The 12689-nt window shown below is 31.9% G+C and overlaps 3 protein-coding genes across 12 annotated transcripts in view; 2 read left to right on the top strand and 1 right to left on the bottom strand.

Moving 5' to 3' along the window:
• LOC133182373 (B9 domain-containing protein 2-like) overlaps positions 1–12689 on the top strand; it is a 613772-nt gene that overhangs the window by 562622 nt on the left and 38461 nt on the right. The window lies entirely within an intron of this gene.
• Positions 164–8887, top strand: LOC133182371 (protein mono-ADP-ribosyltransferase PARP16-like). Its single transcript, XM_061317195.1, has 7 exons — positions 164–248; positions 1001–1232; positions 2284–2409; positions 2734–2940; positions 4226–4394; positions 4711–4840; positions 5009–8887. The coding sequence occupies exons 2-7, from the start codon at positions 1044–1046 to the stop codon at positions 5160–5162; spliced, it is 975 nt and encodes a 324-aa protein (XP_061173179.1). The 5' UTR covers positions 164–248; positions 1001–1043; the 3' UTR covers positions 5163–8887.
• The window catches only part of LOC133182368 (uncharacterized), a 28015-nt gene continuing 23911 nt past the window's right edge, over positions 8586–12689 (bottom strand). For 4 of the 10 annotated variants that reach the window (XM_061317186.1, XM_061317183.1, XM_061317185.1 and 1 more), the window contains one exon: positions 8586–9756. In XM_061317186.1, coding sequence (XP_061173170.1) covers positions 9618–9756 — 139 coding nt within the window. In that variant the 3' untranslated portion in view covers positions 8586–9617. Of the gene's footprint in view, positions 9757–10482; positions 10508–12014; positions 12052–12485; positions 12530–12689 lie in introns of those variants that run through there. The other 6 variants (XM_061317188.1, XM_061317190.1, XM_061317187.1 and 3 more) reach the window with 6 other exon arrangements.

Genomic DNA, 12689 nt, shown 5'->3' with positions numbered 1-12689 from the left:
TTTATTACTTTAACCCCCTTTCCCCGTCTCTCCTCAGAACATCAAAGGACAAAGAATATTTGCATATAAACTTCCCATAATCACGATACTGATAATGATTATATTCCATAGCGAATAATATATAGTACAACTTACTAAGTAAAATAGTATTGCATTTCGAATTTCCTCAAATTACACTGATTGAAAGAATGAGCCTTTTATCTGTTTATAAGGATACATAAGATGACAAGACAACAAGGAATGCAGAGGTATATCCTTAATCGAAATTGATATTAAGCGTAACGCACAGGAATTCAAGGTATTTCCATCCTCCTGTGATGTCATAGGTTTTTGCAAAAAAAAAACAACAAACAAAAAAACAAAAAAAACCCCACTTATAATTGATTTAAATTCATAACGTTACCCAATAGAAAAATATCGTCTGAAGAATGCTTTTCAATAGATGTAATGAAAAATATTGTTAAGTAAAATAATTGGAAAAAAATATATATATTTTCTTTATTTATCAATCATACAAACCTTAAAAAATGTTGCTAAGGGCTATTTAATAAACTATATACAGTGAAAATAAATGCAGTTTTTCTACTTTGAGCCATTAAATTTGTGAGAGTGGAAATACTATAACATCATGTTTGCACAAGAAGTATGCAATCTAATGTCAATCACTGTCAATAGAATTTATACAGATAGTAAAACTGATGATCATAATATAATCAGAGACCTATAAACTAGTATATAGGTCCCTGATATAATATAGCACTAATTTATTAATCATTGCGCTTAAAGTACCTGATCTGTGTTTGTGCACAGGGGCTTGCTCCCGGTGTGTAATAATTATTCATTTAAAAAAATCATATACGGTAATACTAAAAATGTTTTAGTATTACCGTATATGATTTTTTAAAAATAAATAATTATTACACACCGGGAGCAAGCCCCTGTGGTTTGTGCTTAAACTAAAATAACAGTGATTTTATGTATCATATACATGTTTCTTTAGAAATGTAGACTAGTGCTTAGAAAGCTGTTCCAGTACACTGATAATGGGGACAGATCAGACAACTGTTGACACTGAAGTCCTGAAGAGGAGACTCTCAGAAAATTTCCTGGCAACTGATTTAAGATGGAGCTTTTTTGTCTCAGCATTATACAGTTACAGATTTGACACTGTATTGAAGCCTTTTCCACCACAGTTTTTAAAGGAGAATGGAGAGAAAGATATGAAAAAACTTGTGAGTTGTTTAACATGTATCATAATTATGCCATTTACATATAGCCTAACCACCTAACTCTGTCGTTATCCTAACTTTGTCACTTTCGGAAACTCTGTTCTATTGGTAAATGAAATTCAATGCGATTATGGTCATTTTTTACATCCTGAAAATCTACAATCAAATATCGAAAAGTTATAACAGTCAAATTCAATAATGCATCAAAAAACATACATCAATTTTACATAATCTATTATATCTAGCATATATTACGTAAAATCATTATTAAGCACCTTTTTCATTATGCACTATTACATCAATACATCTCCAACATATGAGTCAACATACTCATTTTGTAACAAATTGTCAGCCATTTTTGTGAAGGTCTGTGTCATACTAAGATTTAACATGACATACCATGTTGAATATGACTAAAAAATTTTTTTTTTCGTTTTAGCATGACATTCATTTAATACATGTAAGATATGTTATACTAACATTACTTCTATTGGTGATACTTTTCTTAAAGTACAATTTAAAACTATTTTAAATCTTAATTTTTTTTTTTATGTTTACAAGTTTAAGAAAAAGGAACAAAAAACTAAAATGGTGTTTTACAAGACTAATAGCTGCTCTTCTTTGTTTATTATATTAAAAACAATGTTTAAGTTCATTACTAAGTGTAGCAAACAAAAACAAATCAAAAAAATAATTAAGAGAGTAATGTGGTATATTTTCCACTTATGGTGGCAGAGTTTGGGTGCTGGGGATATATGGCATATTGGAACTGTAGTCATACATGTGTAAGAATGAATTGTTGTATCATACGGTTAATGGCGTACAGAAATGTTGTAAAATAAGACTTTTGCCAAAATTGACATATTTTATGGTTTGTATGTCGTAAAATATACATAAGTACCATAAATTGTTAAGCCTTAGTTAGTGTCATAATTTATTTCTTCATCGTTGAATTGAGTTAGACTTAAATAGTATTCTACCCAGTTAAATCAGCACTTACAGTATCAGACCTAAACCCAACTAAATCACAGTGAAATCTTTCATGTCATTACAGGAGAGAGTGGTTGATAAGGTACCAAAATTAAGTCAGCTGGAATCCAGTAATGGTGAGATACAAGACTTACTGACATGGGTGACAGATACCAAAAACTTCTCTATAGTGAAAACAGCATTGTCAAAGGTAGCTACATGTATTAAAAAAGTAATTTTATGTCAGAATTTGAGAGTTATAAAATAAATTAATGAATATAAAAAGTTATATCCCTCCTGTTACTTTTTTTTGAAAAATTTACAAAAGCAATCATTGTGTATTCAAGTTCAGATGATGCATCAAGTATATTTCCTGGTATCTAGCTTCAGTGTAAATAACAATTGAAGATATGTGATGAAGACATGATGCATACATTTATGTTATCTAAACCCTAAATGAATAGCTAAATTTGCTCATTTAAAAGATAACTATGATCATTGATAATCACTTGTCATTGGTGTATTTTTTCAACAGTTTGAAGAAATCCAAGCACTCACCAAAGACAGCGGTGTGTCAGCTGTGAAACCAAACTTTATCTTTGAGGTGACCTACTCACAAGCTGCTGATGCTAAATTTCAGGATGTCAGGAAAGGGAGAGAACTCTTATTTGCATATCATGGTAGTCGACTGGAGAACTTCCACTCTATATTGCACCATGGATTAGCCTCTCATATGAATAAGGTAATGCTTCATCCATCATTGCACGCTACACATGTGCTTTAAACTGCTCCCATTTGTAGTGGACTGAATTAGGACCTATGGATTGCAATGAAAAGGCTGCATGTTATTTCAGTTTCCTAAACATTGTAATCAATGAAGTGAACAAATTCGTCTTCAGTATTACTGCAATATGGATAGCAGACTGCCTACCCTTTTTATTGCAGAGGTGAAATTAAAGCCTTGTTTTGGTGGAATTTCAGAGGCAAAAGCGTAATTCTTCAAATTCTTGTACAGTATCATTTAAAATCATTTAGACTATTATGTACTCCTTTTCATCTGCTTCTTTGGCATGTCAGGTGTTTAGTAGCCATCATAACAGCTTAACATTAAAATGAAAAGATCAGTAAAGTATGATTAATATATCAGGATCTTATAGTTCTCTTAAAGTGCAATAGGTAATAATTTACTGAACTAAAAATAATGCAACTTTTAAGCATAAAAATTTTAAAAAGTGTAGAATTGATTAATGTGGCATAACAGTGTATTTTAGTTGTATAAAGCAGAAAAATTAAGCTAGAAGTGGGATAGTTAGAGAAATTCTGAATATTTATGTATGTACCACATGCCCCCCCCCCCCCCCCCCCGATAATTTTGCCGATATATAGAATACTATAGAAAACAAAGCTACTGTATGCTTGTGCCCCCTCAATAATAATAATAACATCTGATGACCTTTTTTTTTTTTATGCTTGTTTGCTTGTCAAGGAATTTTGGTAGTTGATAGTGCCCCCCAATTGAAAATGTATGGTTGTGCCCCCTCAAAGTGAAATTGCTTCCTATGGGCCTGTACCAAATCATCATCACAAACCAAGGCCAAAATGTACAATCCTCTCCCATTCTGGCTGTTGTTGAAGAGACAAGAATGTTTTGTAGCTCATTAAAATTTTAACCAATGTGAGTAAAGCATAGTTGGAAAATAATCTTTGATTTGACCTTTCATTAGCCAATTCTTTTCATTGGTTTATAACATGACATCACACATAAGACATGATTATTCAAGATTATGAGACTTTATTTGATCAAGCAGCCATGGGTAGGAGAGAGCTATGATCAGTCTCCAGACTGTGGCTGGAGAATGGGATACCAAATTGAATCAAATATAGATAAACTTTACTTACTACTTAAATTTTTACAATTTAAAAGAAATTTTCGTAAGTACAATTTATATGCAAAATTTTGCCAGTGCATAGAATTTGAGTTTATGTATGTTCTTTCATTTAAATAAACATCTGAATGCTTCTCTTAGGTTGGTGTGTTTGGGGAGGGGACCTACCTCTCCAGTGAACTCTCTGTGTCCCTGCATTACAGCCCCATGGGGAGAAGCTGGGAGAGAAGCAGCCTAGGTGACAAACTCAGCTGTGTGGCCGTCTGTGAAATGATTGATCATCCATCTGTAAAATGTCAGGTCAAGGACAGTAAGTACTGAAAGGTCAAGGACTGCTAAAACCACATGTAACAACAAATGTGGTGATGCTGCCTTTTTAAGCATGGTAACACAGCTTAAGAGAAATGATTGAGGTTGTGAAATAGTTTTCCATGGATAGTTAAATTCTTGGCCTTTTCTGTATAAGAGACTTGTGCTAAAAATTGCATTCTCATAAGTTCTGAAACTCATGTTTACAGATGAAGAAAAAATAAAGCCTAAAACATATGTCACTTTGCAGTCTGGAAAGGAAAATTTACTGCGATGAGGCAAGTCTCATGGTTCAAAAGAAAATGTATTTTTTGTAGATAACAACAGATCTCATGCTGGCGATAGCATGGCAGGACAAGTTCCAGACAAATACTATGTGGTACAAAACAATGAAGTGATCCGAGTGAAATACCTCCTGGTTTACTGCCAAAAGTCTGTCTCTCAAAGGTAAAGTTTTATTTTACTTGAGTACTGTAAATTCTACATCAGTTAAAACCATGTTCATTGTGAAGGAATCAACTCTTGTGCTGTAATTTTGGAATCAACTTTCACTTGAAACAGTAAGAAAAATTTCAGGACTTTCTAAGGAATAGAATGATGCATGTTTTCTTTTAGGGGATCAACATCTGCTATCAGGTCCTGGTGCTTCAGACACAAGTTTTTGCTAATGATGATTGTGTATGCACTCATCTTAATCATTGTTGGACTCGCCAATTCAAAGACTTTCCGCTATCAACTCAAGAAGTTTGGCATGTTCAAACAGAGATGATAAAGTATGACTCAAGAAGTTTTTATAGCTTAAATAATTATTATAAGTAACAACACCTGTACCCTTTAAAGCAATTGCTGAGGGTATATTGTTGATATTACTGGCATTTATTTCAAGCATTTATAGTATTGTGGACCCAAAAAATATTGGTAATGTGTATATCAATTCTAATCAATCTGTACATCTTTTCATTTTGCTATACTTGTTGTTTGATGTATTTAGAAAGAAGTTGCAATATATTGTAATTGTGTATTCGCACTGTCATGTTTTACTCGCCAGTTCAATGGCTTTCCAGTATCTACTCAAGAAGTTTGGATTGTTCAAACAGATTCCAAATATATTTGTTTGAGACATTTTCACTTATAGCATATATTTGTTTGCTTACATCTTCTAGGGTCATATTGACTGTAGTCAGGTTATTCTTATAGTTGACAATTCCTGCAGAAATCTCACATGTAGTTCAGAACCTTTTCTACAAGTTAGCCCAATATATTATGGATGTCACTCTTTTTTTATTTGTGTTGAAAATCTATCAAAAAGTTGCATTTTTTTCTTTGTTCATGATTATTTTTTTTAAACAAAAGTTTTCATGTTTTAAGCTGATTATTCATCAAACTTATTGTGAAACATTACATGCATTTGCACTTCTTATGATAATCATAATTATTCACATTCTGGATAAATAAACTTTAGAAATTTTTTTTACACCAAATCAAGGGAAATCAGAATTCTGCAATGTCAAATTTTTATACCCTCTGCAAAGTACCAAGGATATTTGGGCATTACCTTTTTATTTCATCTGTCTGTCTGTCCTACTCTTTGTTTGGGCCATAACTTTGTAATGGATTGGAAGAAAACAATGGAAAATGAAAACCAGACACAAAGATTTTTATGTGTTGCAGTAACTTGCAAACTTTATAAGGAGGTTCGATCCTGCTATCAAAAGTCTTAAAAAATTTTTGTCAAATATATTTTTAGTATCTATACACGTAGCTTAATTAAAAATCAAAACAAATATGGGGGTGAATACACTTCGTTTGATGCTACAGTTAATTTATTATGACCTTTTTTGCACTGTAATTCCATCTTACACATAAATCACTTTTCTCTCCAATATTTTTTTTCCCAAATAATCATTGGACCAAACACAGTCTTATTCTATCTTGAATAGAACACAATAAGCAGACTGGTCAAAGTTATATACTCAGAAAAGAAATTTTAAGCTAAAATTGTTTTTTTTCCCCCTGGACTTTCACAGTATGTTAGCTGTATTTGTCACAATATGATGATAGAATTCATAATGGTTAATATATAATGGGACCAGCATAAAACGTTTCACTGCATTAAATATCCTGCATGGAAAATTAAGAATCCGAACTTAACACATCTTCCCTAGCCAAGGGTTTCTGTTCTGCTACTCTTCTCACAAAGGAGAGTTGTGGATTAGAAACCCTTGGCTAGTGAAGATGAACTTTACTGTAAATATTTTGAAAGAGAAAAATTGATTATTTTCTTCTAAAATACCTTCCACCATAAAATAATAGTTCCTCCCTTCACTTCTTGTATAGAATTTAATCGTGGGTTTTTAATTGAATATAGTTTAATTGGCATTGTAGAATCCAAATTCATTTTAAGAACTTAAATATGAGGCAGAATGGTTCAGACAAAATCTGCTCAAAAGCTTGGGATTGAACCTCCTTAAATCATTTTTATGAATAGTAACATAGCTTCAGTTGTCTTCAATTTCTGTTTCTTCATCTTCTAGTAATAGAGTTTCCAAAAGTGTGAATGCTTCAATCATTATGGTCAGAAAATCCTTTTTCTTTGCCTAAGCGTTTCACCATTTGTAGTTGAACAAAACAGTCTGTACAAACTACTGTAAACCAACTATTTTTCGCGTGCGATAAATATCGGAGAGTTTCATGACCTTCTTTAACTCAGGAATATTTATCACCGCAAACCATTTATTTTTCTGTATATTTGTAGAAAATGTTTCCTAGATTGCAAAAATGAATTGTTGCGGATTGATTTTAAACTGCCGAACTGCGAATAAAAGATGACACGAATAATGGTTGGTTTACAGTATGTATTTTTTGTCAAATGTAAATTTTAGAAATCCATTGATATTTTATCTCTCAACTACATCATAGTTGTGTATTTTTATGCCCCTGGATCGAAAGATCCCGGGGGTATATTGTTTTTGTCCTGTTTGCCTGTTTGTCTGTTGTCAACTTTAACCTTGCCTATAACTTTTGATTGGTTGGAGCTATGACTTTCATGTTTCACATGTGTAAACCTTGTGACAAGACCTTTCTTTGGGTACCATCATATTTGACCTTGATCTTGGAGTTTGACCCACTTTTGCAAAATTTTATGAGACTTTAACCTTGGCCATAACTTCTGAACAGTTGGTGCTTGGGGTTTCAAACTTCACATCTGTATTCTTTGTGACAAGGCCTTCCTTTGGATACCAACAACTTTGACCTTTTGACCTTGACCTTGGAGTTTGACCTACTTTTGAAAAACTTTAACCTTGGCCTTAACTTTTGAACGGTTAGTGCTAGGGCTTTCATACTTCACATATGTAATCCTTGTGACAAGACCTTCCTTTGGATACCAACCACTTTGACCTTTTGACCTTGACCTAGGAGTTTGACCTAATTTTGAAAAACTTTAACCTTGGCCATAACTTTTGAACGGTTGATGCTAGAGCTTTCATACTTCACATATGTAATCCTTGTGACATCACCTTCCTTTGAATACCAACCAATTTGACCTTTTGACCTTGACATAGGAGTTTGACCTACTTTTGAAAAACTTTAACCTTGGCCATAATTTTTGAATGGTAGGTGCTAGGGCTTTCATACTTCACATATGTAATCCTTGTGACATCACTTTCCTTTGGATACCAACCACTTTGACCATTTGACCTTGACATAGGAGTTTGACCTACTTTCGAAAAACTTTAACCTTGGCCATAACTTTTGAATGGTTGGTGCTAGGGCTTTCATACTTTACATATGTAATCCTTGTGACAAGACCTTCCTTTGGATACCAACAACTTTGACCTTGACCTTGATGTTTTACTTACTTTTAAAAAACTTTAACCTTTGCCATAACTTTTGAACAGTTGCAGCTAGGGCTTTCAAATTTAACATTTTTTATCTTTTGGCCTGGATTTTGAATTGCATTTGAGAAACTTTAACCTTCGCTATAAGCTGCCATACGGGGGCATCAGTGTTTCACAAACACATCTTGTTTCATTCTTTTTTAAAGAAAAATTTTATATCACGGGTAAATTTGATAAATAACGCAAGATTTTTGCTAATATTTTATCAATGTGTAGGGTGAAAATACAGGTCCAGTCTACAAATTTTTCAGATATACATGTTAAACTTCTTGTAAATAATAACTCAAATCAAATTTAGAAAACCATTTTTATTCAATAAATATAAAAAATCAAATATCTCAATTCATATCATAATTTTACAATGACAGTAAAAAATGCACAGCTGACAAAGTGCACTATACAGTTGTTTGTGTATCTGGAAGACCATCAATCACGGTGAATTTTATCACTGTTGACTTGGGGGAAAAATGTATGTACAATCATGTAACAAAGGTACATGTACTTTGTATTAAAGCTTCCATTTATTTACACATCCTCATTTATATGTTTATGTCAGCTTTCATTTGATTGCATAATAAATACATGTGCAATATCAGATGCTTTCTTTTCTCAGGGTCACAGAAACTATTTCATTGAGTATTTGAGTACGAATGGTGTGTTACAATTTTGTCAGAGAAAAGAACAAATAACATATCTCAATTTGTTGACTTGAGTGAATCTTTTAAAATGTCTGAGTAATTACTGATAAAATAGCTGGCAGTTACTTGAGATTATATATAACTTATAACACCAACTATCACTGAAAAAGTAATTCAGTGACGTTTGAAATGTGTCATTGAAGATATTTCATATGTAGCACACACAGGAAATAAAAAATCATACCCGCGGTATTTTATAATACCGCAGGTATGATTTTTTATTCAAACGTTAATTCTGCGTTATTTTTTGGATTTTTCTTATGGAATACATTGTAAATATGTACTAGAAGAATAATTTATGAAAAAAATACATAAAAATATTTTTGACCCGTGGGGTATATTGGGGAGGGGGGGGGGTTCCTGTCCACAAGTACCTGTGGTAGCACATGGGTAACTGGCTTCTTTCTCAGTTGTATCTTTAGTTGATGAAAATGATCAATGATTTGTATGATGACATCATATTTCTCCGAGTACGAGTACTATGAACGTTTCTGTAGCACTTTAAATGTTTGTACATGTATTATAACATTTATATTTCATCTATACTTCTTAATCTTAAGAAGAGAAAGATAAATGTGACCACTTATACTCTTTCCTGTGAAATTCATACACTTTTTAAAATACCAATCAATGTAAATTTTCATTATGAATTCCAATATCATCCTCTACCCAGCACTCAATGGACAGGGTGTCACTTTTATTATGGTCCTCGAAATTTTCTGTTCCCCGGAGATCCTGGGCTGACGAAAATTCTTTAAATATTTTCCTAAAAAAAAAGGACCCAGAATCATTATATAAATATGATAAGCATAGCTATGAAAAACAAGTATGGCTATCTTTGTATTATCAGAATATAGTGGATAATGAGGAGTTTAAATACTGTTTATTATCATGCTAATTCAATTTATTCAAAAGCTGGTCAAAAATGACCAGTTCAAACATTTCTGTTAAAATTGGCATGCTATGATTATTGTTTTCATCATGATATTCCCATTATTATCTGTAATATTTAAATGTGTATATGATAATTACAGTATAGATAAACAAAAAACATATGATGTTAGTAATTTGCAAGGTTTAAATAATTTTTTAATACAAGTTTAAGCAGATATTAAAATGAAATTTACTTTCTTTAAACCTCTAAAGCAGTTCTTTGGCAGTTCACAAGCTTTTTGAAGTTTATTAAGTTTTAATGAGGCACATAAATAATCACTGTACCAGTTGTCAATATGCATTTTACACAATATTTAATAGCTGTCTGCAGCATTCAATATGGTGTGCATTGTAAACTCATTAGACACTCTGACAGTCAATAATTCTATAAAACACAGATATATTTAACATACAGATGTATATGTACACATCAATACCATAATTATGTTGAGTTTTAATAACTGTATAACCATTCAAGAGGCAGTTACATGTCATGCAAGCACAATAAATAAGCCAGTAGCAAGGGGAGATAACTAAGAATTATCTGCTCTATACTTGCCATTCTCTACAGCTCAAGTACAAAACTTTAGAAAATAAGAAAGCACAATATGTCACAAGTTTAAGCTATGGTGTTTAGCTGCTGTGTATTCAAATCACCATTTAAATCAATCAAAATGACAATTCAAGAATTGCAAATAGATCAAAATGAATCAATTTCATGACTTGTTTGAAAAGATGAAAATATAAAGCTGTCATTAGAGTGATAAGCTTTTTATTAAACATTTTGTATGATATACCTGGCATATAATATTGAATGCCTACCTCCGACTCTAATTAAAAACTACTTATTGGCATTTCATAGGTTTCTGAGTCATTTTGGAAAAAGGATTATATACTTATTGCCCTGTTCACATGGAGAGTTTAATTCGCAGTAAATTAATGCGAAGTAAACTAATGCGAATTAAACTAATGCGAATTAAATTGCGTTCACACGACAGCTAATTCGAAGTAAACTAATGCGAATTAAATTTTTATTTCTACAGTAAGGCTATTCAGTAAGGCTATTATGACATCATTTTGCGAATCACGTCACATTGTGCCGAGCAGATACATTTGACCACTGATTTGACATAATGTCATAGTGTCTGTACACATTTTAGTGATTATCATAATTTTCCTTTGTTTTCCACTCAAAAGTAGCACAAGTACCTATATCTGACCATCGACATGTGGCCTGTGACTTAATTCTGCCCTTACGCATGCGTCAAAATTTAATTTGAATTAACTTCGCTTAGCGTTCACACGGAGCTAATGCGAAGTAATTTAATGCGCAGTAAATTAATTCGAATTAAACTAATTCGCATTAAATTCTCCGTGTGAACGCGGTTCAAATTTAATTCGCAGTAACTTACGTTTAATTCGAATTAAACTCTCCGTGAGAACAGGGCATTAATACATGTTATAACAGCTTATTAATAAAATTTATATATTAAAAATTATAAAAGAAGAACTATTTCTAGAATTGCTACAATTACCAAGGCTTTACAATTTTTTTTTTTTTTTTTTTATTTTTTTTTTTAAAAATGGATCTCCATTGAAATTGTCAGCTGTATATTTTCCAGTCAAAACACAAAGCTTAATATTTACAAAAGTTATACTTGCTTCATAGTACCCACAACTATTTTTTATACTTCACAATTTTGACCAAATATTAAGGTGTTTAGCTTGTATTTCCTACACTGTATTTTTTACAATAAACATATTTCACAGCATCCTTAAATATCTTTTCTGCATATTTTCATTATGTCTTTATTGTAATGGGGATGTGGCATAGATTAAACACACACATACATGTACCTATCATTTTCAATCAAATATAGAGTAGTAACAAGGAATTTCATCTGTTCAGTGTTCAAAAGAATTAGCATTGTGTGGCAGTAGAGTGAACTCAAAATTAGCACATTTTCTACATTCTAATAAATTCTAAATGTAAATCAGCTTTCACTACAAAAAAGTGTGAAGATTAAAAAAAAAATCCATGCAATAGGCAGAAAATATTGTGCAGTAATTTTCAACAATCTAAATACATACTACTACATCCACAGTTTCCAAGTCGTCAATGCCTGGCCTGAACAAGCAACAAAAAATTTGTACCGTTATGTTCCCATTTAAACAACCAACAGAATTATAAAAATGCCCCCTACCAAAGAAGCTTCACCAAATTTAACTATAGTAAGCAAAGTGTAAAAAAAAAAATACATGTATAATATATATCAACAGTCCTTATTTCTTTTTCAGTCTATAACAAAAGGGAATAGTCTTTGATATGCAGAGAACATTGATAAAAGCAATTTCAGTAATAATCCATGTTACTTTTTTCTCCTTTTAATCAGTATTATAAAACTGATTCATAGAAGAAAAATATTTTTAAAGGGACATGCAAAGCACTTTAATTTTCTGCTTTTGGGAATAACAAGGAACCATTTATGACCAACTTTTTAACCAGCAATTTCCTTATATACCTTTGCTGCATGCCTTTGAAATTTGATTTACCGGTATTACCTTACAGCTGATCAAGTTGTGGTATTGAAAAACTAACGGTCATCCTTAAAAGATAGTTTGAAATGTCAGATATTGGTACATGTACCTTATCTGGCTAAATTCTGTGTCTATAGATACAAAAAACAGAAAAATGAGGCAATGAAGGAAAATTAAAACTGGCATTAATGCATTATGATAATGTTAGATTGAGAGATGTTTGTAAAA

This window comes from Saccostrea echinata, unplaced genomic scaffold, assembly GCF_033153115.1.
Source record: "Saccostrea echinata isolate AGI-Se365-2 ecotype Australia unplaced genomic scaffold, CSIRO_AGI_Sech_v1 ptg000009l, whole genome shotgun sequence".
In the NCBI taxonomy this organism is placed as follows: Eukaryota; Metazoa; Mollusca; class Bivalvia; order Ostreida; family Ostreidae; genus Saccostrea; species Saccostrea echinata.
This window is presented reverse-complemented; position numbering and strand designations above follow the sequence as displayed.